We start from the raw sequence: 15,587 nt of genomic DNA on the forward strand, positions 1-15,587 counted from the left end.
TATCCTCTCCGCTGCACATAATTTGCTGCAAATCCAATTATTCCACCACAAAACTGTCTTCGATTCGGGTCTGTCATGACCGGAAGCGATGCCATATTTGTTGATTGATTCTGATTGGCTGAGCTGAACCACACTGTAGCGTATGTATTTAGTGTATGTTACAGAGCCAGGCAGCGTACTACAGAGGGTAACTGAGAAAGCCAAGCACACATCCATCTGGAGGGAAATTTCATACATATTTTGCAAGTATTTTATAAGGAAACGGTTAGTAATGACTGACCTGAGCTGAATGACTACTGTCAGGTGTGTGCAGCTTAAACTTACTATTGAAGTGACTCTTAGCTCGCAGACAGCCAACACTCAGCTTGAGAACCGTGAGTTTGTCCAGTTTACTGATGACATCCTGAGGAAATGGCAGCAGGCTGGCCAGCCGGTCCAGTTCTACATTCAGTCGATCACGGTGCCTCTTCGAGGGATTTAACTTTGCAGCTCCAGCTGAAGTTTCCTTCACACTACACGAAACAAATGAGAGAAAATAAAATGAGCTTCATATCCTTAGTAATACTGCATAATCAAACTCGTGTACAGACTCACCTCACACACTGTGCACACAGGGCGGCTGTGTCGGTTACACCTCATCTCATTATCTCTAGCCGCTTTATCCTGTTCTACAGGGTCGCAGGCAAGCTGGAGCCTATCCCAGCTGACTACGGGCGAAAGGCGGGGTACACCCTGGACAAGTCGCCAGGTCATCACAGGGCCGACACATAGACAAACAACCATTCACACTCACATTCACACCTACGCTCAATTTAGAGTCACCAGTTAACCTAACCTGCATGTCTTTGGACTGTGGGGGAAACCGGAGCACCCGGAGGAAACCCACGCGGACACGGGGAGAACATGCAAACTCCACACAGAAAGGCCCTCGCCGGCCACGGGGCTCGAACCCGGACCTTCTTGCTGTGGCGACAGCGCTAACCACTATACCACCGTGCTGCCCTGTCGGTTATATACCACACAATATTTGTGTAAGATCTCAACTGTGTTGCGTACTCTGCGTAAGATTTCTCAGTTTTCTTAATGTCTGCTCGCTGTGAATTGGTGTTGTTTATTACCAACTCGCAAAATGTCGACATTTAACACACGACAAAAAACAAAACTATATTCAGAAAAGAGCTTGCTCAACTCACACAAGCGCACGCTAACACACATTCCTGAAGTGTCTTTTAATGAATAAAGACAAACCATTGAATTAGGAGGTGTGTCCAAACTTTTGACTGGTACTTAGCCCAGTCAATAACTTTTGGAGTTGTGGCATTTGGAAAAGAGTAGCAGGTAGACCCAAAGTATAAGCAGAACTGTGGTGGTGAAAATATTTAAACGTTTTCAAAATATAGATAGAAAATAGTGCATTCTGAGTGATCCAGTATACAACATTTTGCATCTCAGAGTGAATTAAATGTTATTCCTGATCTCATGATTTAAGCCTAGGTCACAACCGGACGTACGATTTTTTGGCCGTGCGATTTTTGGCGTTTCCCAAATCGCTGCGTTTTTTTGTTCATGGAGAAAGACGCACATTGGCCGTAAGTTTGTCTTGCAACCTGAAAAAAACGTAAGTGCCCGTAGAGTCTGACTACGTTCAGACTGCACCCTGAAACGACCCATATCCGATTTTTTTTGCCCATATGCGACCTGTATCCAATTTGTTATTGACAATCTGAACGACACAGATCCGATTTTTTCACATGCGACCCAGGCCACTTGGATATGTGGTCCTAATTCCGATGCATATCCGATATTTTCACATGCGACTGCAGTCTGACCGGACAGGTCGCATTCATGCGACCTACACGTCATCAACAAGAGACAAACGTCACTATTCTGCGTTGGCTAATCCCGCCTCTTTGGTGGAAAACAACAACATTTGTACAGTTTTCAGAATTTAAATAGACTTTTATAGAATTGATCAAGCTAATGGTGGATTTGGTAGGGACCTGGATGTTGATCTGTTAGCCTGATTAAATAAAACAGTTTCTATAACTGATTTATAACTTAAACCATCCTGTATTACAAGATTATAAGATTGTTCTGGAAATTTCCAGTAATTTGATACCTTCGGTCTCATTAGTCTGCTGTTAATCAGATTATTGTGTGAGTTCCGCCGCCGCCACAAAAACCACATCACCAGGTCTTGCCTCATCTCCATAGCAAACTGCACTGGTGTTTCTGCACCTTGAGCCAGCGCTGAGAGAAGTTGCAGGATTCAGCTGGCTATAAACAATCTAAATAAATATTTATAAAAATGTAGAAAAAGTTTATTAATATGACGAAATAAATATGTGCAAATTATTAAGCCTGAATTAAGAGTTTGGTAATACAGCGGCCGTATCCCAAATGACTGCCTATTAGGGCTGTAACGATATGCGTATCGAAATCGAAATTGCGATACGCAGAGCCACGATCCGTATCGCGATACAAGAAGGCAGAATCGCGGTACACCCTTTCAAACTTCTCCTCAGCCCAAAAACAGAGTCGCTTCCAAACTTCAATTTATGAATACTTTTTATTTAAATTACATTTTAAACTTACTTAAATTACTTTTATTTTTTTATATCTATTAGTAAGTCGTTTTTTCGCCGACCTGCAACAATCTTCTGCGAGTCACGCAACGTCCACACTCGCCACTGGCACAGCATTCATTTCTTTTAAGCGGTCGCCATTCTGGTTGCGACGCGGGGAGCGAATCTGTAAACGAGCAGCTCATTGGCTGGCTAGGTGTGCCACAAGCCAATCACAATCACTTGACCGGAAAGGCATGCAGTGTTGCCAGATTGGGCAGGTTTAGGTGCTTTTTGGCTGGTTTTGAACATATTTTGGGGTGGAAAACGTTAGCAATATCTGGCAACACTGAAGGCATGTCTGCTTGGGCGGAAGCCTTCTGCGGCAGTTACATTTTGACACGCGAGCAATGTTTCACCATAAAAATTCCGTAATTTCCATCTGTTTTCCGCGATCACAGAAAATCATTGGCCCTATGAGAGTGAGACAGTGAGAGAGCCACCCCCCCCAAAAAAAATCTTAACGGATTTACACGATTTGGAAAAATGACTTTTTCAGAACCGAAAAAAACAGAGCTTCCGGCTCAACAGTATTATTTTGAGAAATAAAACAGTCTTTGGATATACATTTGTTCATTTTTGCATACATATTACTCATTCTCTGCAGTGGTCTGAATTATTTGTTATTAAATAGTTAATGTAAGTAAGTAAATGTTAATAAGTCAAATTTACTACTTTAAAAAAACATTTTTTAAAAATCGTGGGCGTATCGAATCGTGGGTCAAAAATCGCGATACGAATCGAATCGTGAGTTGGGTGTATTGTTACAGCCCTACTGCCTACTGAAGCTCGAGTGCACTATATAGAGTTTAAAAATCCATTACTTCCTAGTAACATGTAGTGCACTTATATAGAAATTAGAGAGACATTTAGGAGTCAACCCTCGTTACCAGGCTACACGTTTTCATTTCAGTTCAGAAACAAAAACACACACGAGACCTCACACTTTAACACTAACCAGATAATTAAACAAACAAACAAAAAAAAAGAAAATCATTAAACTTGAAGTGTGTGCTTTTTTTTGTTTACGTATTACGTAGATGTGCTTATCACGTGTCAATTTGCGCATGCGGGACACTTTTGGGTCGTTTTCCGTTCATATTGGAGATCGCATACAAGTCTCATTTTAATTGGTAATGTGAACGGCCTGACAAAAAAATCGGATTTCACAACAAATCGGATATGGGTCGTTTCAGGGTGCAGTCTGAACGTAGTGTTTGTTTGACATGACGAAGAACCTCTGCGGCCAGTCTACGGCTCGAAAATCAGCACGTCACACGCGCGCCCTCCATGCGGTTCACGCGCGCCCTCCGTGCGTTTCTTGCGTTTTTTGCACGTAGACCGGCCGTAGGAGCACGTGCAGCCGGTTGTGACCGAGGCATTAGGTGGGTAATTATGTGAAAAATATTAAATTAATGAAAATGAAAGTAAAGCCTCCCTGATGATTTCATGCCAATTTGACCTATTTTCAAGTTTTGTAGATCAATCGTGATTCAACTTCTACATAATATACAGGGGGCTGCAAAAGTAGGTATACAGTAATGAAAAACAAAATGTTTGCACAGAACATTATTTTACTGATTATACAAGCATATTAATAATAAACATATTAATCCCTCAAACGTTCAAACTGTTCGCCCCCAGCATTCACACACTCCACTAGTCGAGTGTGGACACCCATGCACACACTGGCACAAAGATCTTTATCAGCATCAATTTCCTGGCAAGCCTCCTGTATGAACTGAATCATGGCATCAACAGAACGTGGCTTAGGTTAATATGGGACGGCCTTGGGCTGAGGTGCCCTTGAGCGAGGCACCTAACTCCCGACTGCTCCCCGGGTGCTGCTAGCATGGCTGCTCACTGCTCTGGGTGTGTGTGTGTGCTCACTGCTCACGTGTGTGTGTGTGCGCGCGCGCATGTGTGTGTTCACTGCTTCAGATGGGTTAAATGCAGAGAGGAAATTTCACAAGTGTGTGATGAATAAAGTTGTTGTTGTTCTTACGTGCGAAAACCCTATCTTTTACACATCCCCAGAAAAAGAAGTCCATAGGGGTGAGATCCGGCAAACATGGTGGCCAGTCAACGGTTCCCTGAAGTCCAATCCACCTGTTGGGAAATTCTGTCAAGTAACTCACGCACATTGAGTGCGAAGTGTGGTGGCGCCCCATCCTGCTAAAAGTAGAAGTCGTCCTGCTGCTGTTGTTTGCGTATAATCCTTACTGTATACCTACTTTTGCAGCCCCCAGTGCGTAATAAATTCTTGAATCAGAGGTCTCAAAAGTAGCTGGTCGGTGGCAGCAAATCCTACTACAGACGCCGATTTGCCACTGCCAACTGGCTACTTTTAATATGATTTATAAAATAAAAATAAGTAGGTTTATTTTTTTTTCGCGGTCCGGGTTCCATCAAATCCTGCGCTCTGATTAGCTGGCGAGCGGGTCCGTATCCTATGGTACGGACCCCAGTTACGGACCTCTGGCGACTCGCTCGTTCACAACAACAAACATAGTAGCAATTTTTGTCAACATTTATAAGAATTATAAGATTATCAAAAATCTTATAAATTGTTGCCAGCATTTCTCAGGAGAATAGCATTAATTTTACATCATGGATAGTGATAACAGTGTTCACAGCGAAAGCGAGTTTTACTGCCCTGAGGAAGAAGAAATAAAACATTTCAGGAGAAAGCTAAAAACCTCTAACTGTTGCTAACACCGAGCAAAAGCATGGCTGAATCCTGAATGACTCCTATTTGTATAAATAGGGGACTACATAGGCGGCAAAATGTAGTTTTTTCCTGCCATGGAAGTGCACTTGTATACCGAGGAGGAAGCCATTTGCATTACAGCCGTGAATGAGGATTCAAAAATAGCGGCTCGGCTTGGTTTTCCCTTTCGGGCGCTCTCGTTTTCTGTTAGAATTTGGTAAAGAAAAAAATATATATATTATTTACCAGCTTAAGGTCGGTCCGTATGCTGAAATACCGTCACCTCGGCCTTGAATACTGACCTCGGCCCAGAGGGCCTCGCTCAGTACTTTCAAGACCTCGGTCACGGTATTTCACCATACGGACCTCCCAGCTGGTAAATAATATATTTATTTATTTATTTATTTAATTCATCCCTCATAGAGTGTAAATACTTGTGTGTGTATAGTCAAATGTACATATTTAGGTGTATTATTCCAGTGCTGTTATTTATATGATATAGCTTGCTCCTTCAAACTTCACCATACAAACATAATGAACAAACACAACAAAGTGGTCTATTGATTTAAGATTGTTTTTTTTTTATTAAAATTAGAAATTTGTAAAAATTGATCTAAAATTGTAAAATCTACTTTATATGTGTGTGATATACTTTAGCCTGTGTGTGTGAACCACTCTGATACAAAACAACTAATAATCTGTTTATAGAGGTATTTATTATCTGCATCCAGTACATCTATAATCTAATATAAACACACACACACACACACACACACACACATTAGCTATAAGGATCACACATTCAACCACAAATTAGCTAGTTTTAGTGCCTTCACAATCACCCCCTGGGCAGGGCACCACTTACCCATGCCTTGCTACAACCCTGACTGACACACACACACACACACACGCACACACACACATGCCTATATGTGGAAGCGCTAGCTACCCATATATCCCATATTATACTTACTGGCCCATATACAGTATTATCTAATCTAATCACACACACACACACACACACACAAGCTATAAGGATCACACATTCAACCACAAATTAGCTAGTTTTGGCGCCTTCACAAACCCCCCCCTGGGCAGGGCACCACCACTTACCCATGCCTTGCTACAACCCTGACTGACACACACACACACACTCACAGGCCTATATGTGGAACCACTCGCTACCCATGTGATACCCTCTATTTCACCTGCTGGCCCATACCTTATATAACAAAACACTGCTTGTTTGCCTCTTATCGCTCTAAAAGTCATCCTGGCTCTCTGGAGGAAATCTATTCATGCATAATTTGTTATACGCTCTTAGTATAAATACAGAGGTGATTACAGGAAATCACGCACGCCGATTGGTCGAGAGATTTGGGATATTTCTCGATAATCACCTCGAGCAACTCGGCAAAATACCGGTCAATCGCTTTGAAACCGTAAGTGAGGAAGAATTACAAATTATGAAAGAAAATGCTGTTCCTAAAAGCACTAAAGATGCTACGAAGTTTGGTCTAAAACTATTCATAAGTAAGGTGGAATCATGATTTATTTTATCCGTTTCAAGACAAAGTATTTTATGTGACTCGGCGTACATAAGTGACAAGTCTGCGTGTGCCGTTATTACATTTGCATGCCACTTTTGAAGTTTGAAAAAATTTATTATTTTAAAAAAAATTATCACTTGTGTATTTACTAAATACTAAAACAATTATCCGACACAGGTTCAGTGAATAATTGTTAAACAGCAGTCACCGCGAGACTTGCCCTGTGTTAATTACCTTGTGTTTTGAATAGTTTTTGCAGTGTTACATTTGTTAAAGAAGTCAGTAATATTCACTTGCCGTTTCGACACATTGGCTGTCGTAAGCTTAAGGGCCTCTGCATGCTCTTGCGACAAGGCTTTCGCAGATAGCTTTTCGCAGACAGTTGTAATTTATCGCTGAGCGGGGAGTAATAGGCGTGTGCGATGTTATTCACCGCCACAACGCAAGGGGGCGCGAAGTCACGAAATCGCTAGGAGTAGTTGGTGGGTGTGGTTAGTGGAGTGTTTATCTTCCGGTTACTGAGCAACAGGTCATTCAACACCGCTGTCCTTATAATGCGCTGTCCTTATAATGACTAGAATTGGAGTCGTATAGATGTACGTACTTCCTCACTTCCTCGATCAACCGCTCTTCGTGCTGCTCCATCTTCGCCCGTGTTTTTAAAAATGGCGGTCGTGAAAACAAAACAAACCGGGGAAGTAGGGAAGCGGAAGTGTGTGTACAGCGGATGTAGAGTGGACCAATCAGAGCCCTCTTGTCTGCGACGCTGTCTGCGAGGCTTCTGCGGTGGTCACAAATTTTGGGAGGTGCGCACAGAGCGTCTGCGAATGGGGGGGCTACGCAGACGCCATCTGCGAGGACTGGGTTGTCAGCATAAATTGGCCCTAACGTGTGCAGTTGCATTCGTTTTCTGTCTAATCTTACCTGCATAACCAAACCTCGATACCTCAATTATGGGAGCACAATGGAATAAGTTTATAACTTTCTGGTGCTATGCTTTGTCACGTTTTATTTGTTTATTAACTTTGTACTTCATTAATAACAATAAAGATCTCAAATCAATCATACCATGGTGTTTTTACTGGCAACAAAATACGCAAATCAACAGACTTCACTTGTATGAAGTGTAAATGTCACTCGGCTAGATAATGCATGGGCAGTACTGATACAGACACTCGTAAACAATATCCGGTGTCAGAGCACAAACGCGATTCTTGCTGTCTAAAAAGATCACTTTTGTCAGTGACTAAGCATGTCACATAAAAATACAAGGAAATTTTCAATTCTTTGAAAAAAAAAACAGAGTAGGTGGTGATGCAGCGTTTAGACAGTGCTGACTCATTTAAAGGTAACAAGCACTACTTTGTTTACTGCTGACTCGGTGCACAGCCACGTTCATTTGACACTACATGCTGAACATGGAGGAGCTCAGAGTTGAGAAGGCCACCGCGAGTTCCTGAATAAGGACACGGAGTTGAGTGGGCGTTTTCTTTGTTTCTTCCTGTTTGGAGGTCAGGAATTACAAGTTACAGCATGGCGCTGAATGCGGCATTAGTGCTTTGTAACCAACGGCCCACTGAATGGCTAAACGGTGAAGCATGTGGAAAATAGGACAGTGGCAGCTGTACAAAACGTAGCAAGCTTAATAACCACAAGCAGCGGTATACTGAGGGGGACTATTCAATCACTCAACCACTAACCACAGGCCCAATAGGGAGGAGACTGTGGGGCTGAGTTCAAGCACAGAGGAAAGGCAACTCGAATGATAAGGCAATTCCAGGCCCGGTATGCATGTTAACTAGGCCAGCTAACATTTCAAGCTCAGTGGTGAAGAGCTTCGAGGTCTGTGCCATACTGAGCAATTGTAAACTCACAGACAGCACGAGTGATAAATAACAAGGAGTGCTAATGAGGAAACTCAAGTAAGCAGCTCCCTCTGCACTCTTCTCATCTCCTCCTTGTTGCCAGATTTAAAAACCCTCTTCTTCGCGTTTAATAGGGCTTTCAGTTCAGAGGTCACCCAGGGTTTATTGTTGGGAAAACACCGTACCTTCCTGACTGGCACAGTGTTTTCAACACAGAAATTAATGTAATCCATGATGCAGGTTGTCAGGCTATCAATGTCATCCCCGTGAGGTTCACACAACACATCCCAGTCCGTGGTGTCAAAGCAGTCCCTCAGTGCCACACTGGTCTCCTCAGACCAGCTCCTTACATACCTCTTGGTGGGTGGTTGCTTATTCACCATACGCAGGGTTTTTTCTAGAAAAATTTAGTATGAGGGCGCTCACCATGGCGAGGGAGCCAAGCGGGGGGGGGGGGATGGTGCCGGTTGTCCCCCCCCGCCGTGCAAAGCCTTTGAAAAATGCTCCAATGGGACATTCTGAGGCTATCTGAGAGGGAAATTGTAACAAATTGTCTGTCAACATTGAAAAAGAAAGAAGTAATCTTCTTCTGCCCCGGACAGTCTTTGGCTTTCTTCCATTTCGTGCCATGGGATGACATCTTTAAATGCCCAAGTGTCAACAAAATCAACTCGCGAACTACTTCTGTCAAAAGCTCCCGCGCCGGTGGGTGAAAGGTCATTCAGTCTCGAGAAATCTCGCTCTACAAGTCAGCTGACCTTGTATGTAACCCATGTCAAATCTCGCGAGAGCAGCCGCGACAAGTAAACAACTAAACAACATGGAGCCTCGGTCTGGAAAACGCCAATTCGGATTGTTTTTGCACCGTCTGGCGGTGTATCTACTATGATTGGAATATTTTTGGAGTAATTATAACGTATTTGATGATCAGACACATTGTCACGTAGTGTTGCTGGGATGTTTTCACGGAGTTGGTAAGGGGCCGCACGCCGAGAGTAAGAGGGCGCAGCGCCCCTGTTCCCCCGTTTAGACGAAAGCCTGATAGGTATGTATGTAGGGGACAAGTGAACCAGGTTGTGGTCAGAACGGCCCAGCGGGGGGAGGGGTGATGAACTATATGCGTCCTTGGTGTTCACATACATTAAATCCAAAGTTCTCTTGTCTCTGGTGTGGCATTTCACATACTGAGAGTGGAGGACAGGGAAGCATGATTGAAGTCACCGGAGATTAGTAGCAGGGACTGGGGGTGCGATGTCTGAAGCTTTGACACTGTAGTGTGTAAAGGCCTCTGCATGCTCTTGCGACAAGGCTTTCGCAGATAGCTTTTCGCAGACAGTTGTAATTTATCGTTGAGCGGGGAGTATAGGTGTGTATAGGCGTGCGCAATGTTATTCACCGCGACAACGCAAGGGGGCGCGAAGTCGCGAAATCGCTAGGAGTAGTTGGTGGGTGTGGTTAGTGGAGTGTTTATCTTCCGGTTACTGAGCAACAGGTCATTCAACACCGCTGTCCTTATAATGACTAGAACTGGAGTCGTATAGATGTACGTACTTCCTCATTTCCTCGATCAACCGCTCTTCGTGCTGCTCCATCTTCGCTCGTGTTTTTAAAAATGGCGGTAGTGAAAACAAACCAAACCGGGAAAGTAGGGAAGCGGAAGTGCGTGTACAGCGGATGTAGAGTGGACCAATCAGAGCCCTCTTGTCTGCGACGCTGTCTGCGAGGCTTCTGCGGTGGTCACAAATTTTGGGAGGTGCGCGCAGAGCGTCTGCGAAGGTGGGGGGGCTACGCAGACGCTGTCTGTGACGCCATCTGCGAAGACTGGGTTGTCAGCATAAATTGGCCTTAAGAGCTCACAGGCTGCAGCAGCATCGGCCGCTGGGGGGGGATGTACACAGTTATCGCCATAACGTGTGAGAATTCCCTAGGGAGGTAATATGGCCGAATGCTAACCACTAACAGTTCAATGTTTTTACTGCAATACCGCTCCTTTACCCTGATGTGCCCCGGGTTACACCAACTGTCATTCACAAACATCGCTATACCCGCTCCTTTCCTCTTACCGCTCTCCTTGGCTTTCCCGTCCGGTCTCACGAGTTGAAATCCATCCAGAGTGACAGGTGAGTCAGGTGAGAGTTCATTCAGCCAAGTCTCTGTGAAGCACATAAGGCTACACTCCCGGTACTCCCTCTGCAGCCTGGTTAGCGCTGTTAGCTCATCCATCTTATTAGGGAGAGATCTTACATTTCCCATGATGACAGACGGTATACATGGTTTATACCGTTATCCCCGCGCCGAAATCGAACCAGAGTCCCCGGATCCATGGTATGGCGCCCCAGCCACCTGAACCATAAAATACTCGATAGTTACGATATAATAATTTTATGTATCGCACACAGAATTTTCGGCGATATATCGAGTATATTCGATATATCACACAGCCCTAGGAGAAATGTTCGCTGAGTGTGTAATTGTGTAGCCCCACTGCAGACCGTTGTCGTTGTTAATTCATAGCATGCTCAGCTGCGTGAATGTGTCATGCACCGAAAATAAGAGATTTACAAGCCAGGAACGCCTCATGATGCAATACACAAGAAAAGAAAGAAGATTTACTGCCATTTTACTTTGTATTTGAGTAAAGTGAATAAATAAATGGTCTGTGGAAAATACATTTAATCTTGGGAACTGCGTGCACAGGAGTTTATTTTGTGTTTACCCCCCTCCCGGCTGGCTACTTATTTGTCATGGCTGGCTAGTATGAGCCTTAAGGCCAATTTATGCTGACAACCCAGTCCTCGCAGATAGCGTCGCAGACAGTGTCTGCGTAGCCCCCCCACCTTCGCAGACGCTCTGTGCGCACCTCCCAAAAATTGTGACCACCGCAGAAGCCTCGCAGACAGCGCCACAGACAAGAGGGCTCTGATTGGTCCACTCTACATCCGCTGTACACGCACTTCCGCTTCCCTGCTTTCCTGATTTGGTTTGTTTTCACGACCGGCATTTTTAAAAACACGAGCGAAGATGGAGCAGCACGAAGAGCGGTTGATTGAGGAAGTACGTACATCTATACGACTCCAGTTCTAATCATTATAAAAAAAAAAAAGTTCTAGTCATTATAAGTAACCGGAGGATAAACACTCCACTAACCACACCCACCAACTACTCCTAGCGACTTCGCGCCCCCTTGCGTTGTGCCGGTGAATAACATCGCGCACGCCTATTACTCCCCGCTCAATAATAAATTACAACTGTCTGCGAAAAGCTATCTGCGAAAGCCTTGTCGCAAGAGCATGCAGAGGCCTTTAGTGGAAAGCTCTGGGAATGCATAAATGTCAAGTTCGATTTTAGATTTACGAACCAGAAAAAAAAAAAAATGTAGAAAAACCGGCGTTAAAAAAAAAAATTTCAACCGCACAAACGGCACTCACCCGGCCGGTGGACCGGAAACAGAACATTTTTTAATAATGGCCCCATTTCTCTCTCATTGTCCGGTCTTTTGGGAAACAATGAGTACTAATCCCATCATGATTGGTGTTGCTACACCCTCCTACAATACATCTGTTAACCATTTTAATAATTACATGAAATGTTGAAGAAATTTGCAGAAAACCACCAGGTTGTTTTCTCAAAAACAAACCAGCGCTGACGTAGGATTCAGAGGGAGGCGTCCCGCACACGACGTCACGAAAATCAACATTTCCTGGGAAATCCAAATGCCAAGTTTTTTCAGAGGCGGACCAATTCGCCTCAAATGGCTTGAGTTCAACTGAATTTTTCTGGTATTGCGCAAGGTAAAAAAATAGCACAAAATGTGACAGATATTTGACCAAAGTTTAATATAAAATAGGAGAATTACATTGATCTTGCTCCTGAATTTACCCGTGATGTGCACTTTAAGACAGCCCTTGCACCAACTAAGTTAAAACAACAAATCATTTTTTACAGTCTACACCACCCAGCTAAGACTCTTTTCTTGTTAAGCCTGCTAATTAGTAAATATTGGGTTCTTTTACTTGATAGCAAAATCTATTGCCTGGTAATAACCTATAGCTAAACAGAACTAGCATAGAGGGTCCGTTTACTGATAGTGATATTAAATGATTATTACAGCGTAACACACACACACACACACACACACACACACACACGTGTGTGTATGTATATATATATATGTGTGTGTGTGTGTGTGTGTGTGTGTGTGCGCACGTGTGTGTATATACACAGTGGGGCAAAAAAGTATTTAGTCAGTCACCAATTGTGCAAGTTCTCCCACTTAAAAAGATGAGAGAGGCCTGTAATTTTCATCAGAAGTACACTTCAACTATGAGAGACAGAATGGGGGGAAAGAATCCAGGAAATCACATTGTAGGATTTTTAAAGAATTTATTTGCAAATTATGGTGGAAAATAAGTATTTGGTCAATAACAAAAGTTCATCTCAATACTTTGTTATATACCCTTTGTTGGCAATGACAGAGGTCAAACGTTTTCTGTAAGTCTTCACAAGGTTTTCACACACTGTTGCTGGTATTTTGGCCCATTCCTCCATGCAGATCTCCTCTAGAGCAGTCATGTTTTGGGGCTGTCGCTGGGCAACACGGACTTTCAACTCCCTCCAAAGATTTTCTATGGGGTTGAGATCTGGAGACTGGCTAGGCCACTCCAGGACCTTGAAATGCTTCTTACGAAGCCACTCCTTCGTTGCCCGGGCGGTGTGTTTGGGATCATTGTCATGCTGAAAGACCCAGCCACATTTCATCTTCAATGCCCTTGCTGATGGAAGGAGGTTTTCACTCAAAATCTCACGATACATGGCCCCATTCATTCTTTCCTTTACACGGATCAGTCGTCCTGGTCCCTTTGCAGAAAAACAGCCCCAAAGCATGATGTTTCCACCCCCATGCTTCACAGTAGGTATGGTGTTCTTTGGATGCAACTCAGCATTATTTCTCCTCCAAACACGACAAGTTGAGTTTTTACCAAAAAGTTCTATTTTGGTTTCATCTGACCATATGACATTCTCCCAATCCTCTTCTGGATCATCCAAATGCTCTCTAGCAAACTTCAGACGGGCCTGGACATGTACTGGCTTAAGCAGGGGGACACGTCTGGCACTGCAGGATTTGAGTCCCTGGCGGCGTAGTGTGTTACTGATGGTAGCCTTTGTTACTTTGGTCCCAGCTCTCTGCAGGTCATTCACTAGGTCCCCCCGTGTGGTTCTGGGATTTTTGCTCACCGTTCTTGTGATCATTTTGACCCCACGGGGTGAGATCTTGCGTGGAGCCCCAGATCGAGGGAGATTATCAGTGGTCTTGTATGTCTTCCATTTTCTAATAATTGCTCCCACAGTTGATTTCTTCATACCAAGCTGCTTACCTATTGCAGATTCAGTCTTCCCAGCCTGGTGCAGGGCTACAATTTTGTTTCTGGTGTCCTTTGACAGCTCTTTGGTCTTGGCCATAGTGGAGTTTGGAGTGTGACTGTTTGAGGTTGTGGACAGGTGTCTTTTATACTGATAACGAGTTCAAACAGGTGCCATTAATACAGGTAACGAGTGGAGGACAGAGGAGCCTCTTAAAGAAGAAGTTACAGGTCTGTGAGAGCCAGAAATCTTGCTTGTTTGTAGGTGACCAAATACTTATTTTACTGAGGAATTTACCAATTAATTCATTAAAAATCCTACAATGTGATTTCCTGGATTCTTTCCCCCCATTCTGTCTCTCATAGTTGAAGTGGACCTATGATGAAAATTACAGGCCTCTCTCAACTTTTTAAGTGGGAGAACTTGCACAATTGGTGGCTGACTAAATACTTTTTTGCCCCACTGTGTGTGTGTGTATAACAATGTTGTGCTGAGAGGAAAGCTAGCAAACTGACCTCAGTGAAGCTGAACCACACTAACCATGATAAGGCTGTTATAAGGTGTTGTTGTTGTTGTTATTTACCTTTTCAGGGCGGGTTTTCTCCTTTTGCGACTTGCATACAAGCTTTTCGTGCTCGTGGTTTCCATTGTTTAATCCTTGGTTCCTAGTAGTCAGCTCAAAACAATCCTCCGGTGACTTGTTTAGCTGCAGCGTCCTCACACTGAGCTAGCTACACAGCTAACAGTCCACCCGAGCAGCTCCTGCTCCACACAGCGCACACACACGGCTCGCTGGGCCACAACACGCTGCCATTCGGGGCATGTAGACCTTTTCTTTCTTTCCCTTACACATTCACATCGCTTTGCATGATTTCTAACAGCCGTCTCAAAAGTTCCAGTCCGCCTCGCTGCTAACCCTCACAGCCCCAGAGCACCGCTCGCTAGCCACTCAGCTTCCACTCGCGTTTCCTCACAGACGGAACCTGCTGCCCCGAATGGCGCACACGGGCATTTTGCTTTGCAAATGAATCACAAGCGACTCCCTGTTTCCACAGCAGTCAGTCAGTCTCATGTGTTAAATATTACTACAAATACAAACCGGTTGCCAACAAACGCCGGTACCGCAGCACCCCCAGCTCCTGAGTCGCGCTCGCCAACTGCGATATCAAGCACTCACGCGCCACACTGATGTGTCGTTCGGGAATGAGTCGATTCTTAGATTCGACTCTTTAAGTTGAGCTTTTTCACGGAGTCGACTCACATGTTTGAATCCTTTTACTGGGATTTCAAGGCACATGCAGAGAAATACTGCAGAGTAAACAGTAATACACTAAACAAAGTCAATATCTGGTGTGACAGTATCCCTTTGGGTTTTTTTTTCTTAAATAGTAGTCTCAATTACAGTGAGTGCAGTTATGTAAGGAAATGAGCCGTAGGTTTTAAGATAAGATGAGATAAGATAAGATAAGATAAGGGC

General features: G+C 44.0%; 1 protein-coding gene across 3 annotated transcripts in view; it reads right to left on the reverse strand.

Moving 5' to 3' along the window:
* Positions 1-15,297, reverse strand: part of ahr1a (aryl hydrocarbon receptor 1a) — an 88,467-nt gene extending 73,170 nt beyond the window's left edge. For all 3 annotated transcript variants that reach the window (XM_060921790.1, XM_060921791.1, XM_060921789.1), the window contains exons 1-2: positions 14,694-15,297; positions 325-512 (exon numbers count right to left, since the gene is read on the reverse strand). In XM_060921790.1, the coding sequence (XP_060777773.1) occupies positions 325-512; positions 14,694-14,758 (253 nt within the window). In that variant the 5' untranslated portion in view covers positions 14,759-15,297. The remainder of the gene's footprint in view (positions 1-324; positions 513-14,693) is intronic.
* Between the last annotated feature and the right edge of the window lie 290 nt (positions 15,298-15,587).

This window comes from Neoarius graeffei, chromosome 5 (assembly GCF_027579695.1).
Source record: "Neoarius graeffei isolate fNeoGra1 chromosome 5, fNeoGra1.pri, whole genome shotgun sequence".
Taxonomy (NCBI): Eukaryota; Metazoa; Chordata; class Actinopteri; order Siluriformes; family Ariidae; genus Neoarius; species Neoarius graeffei.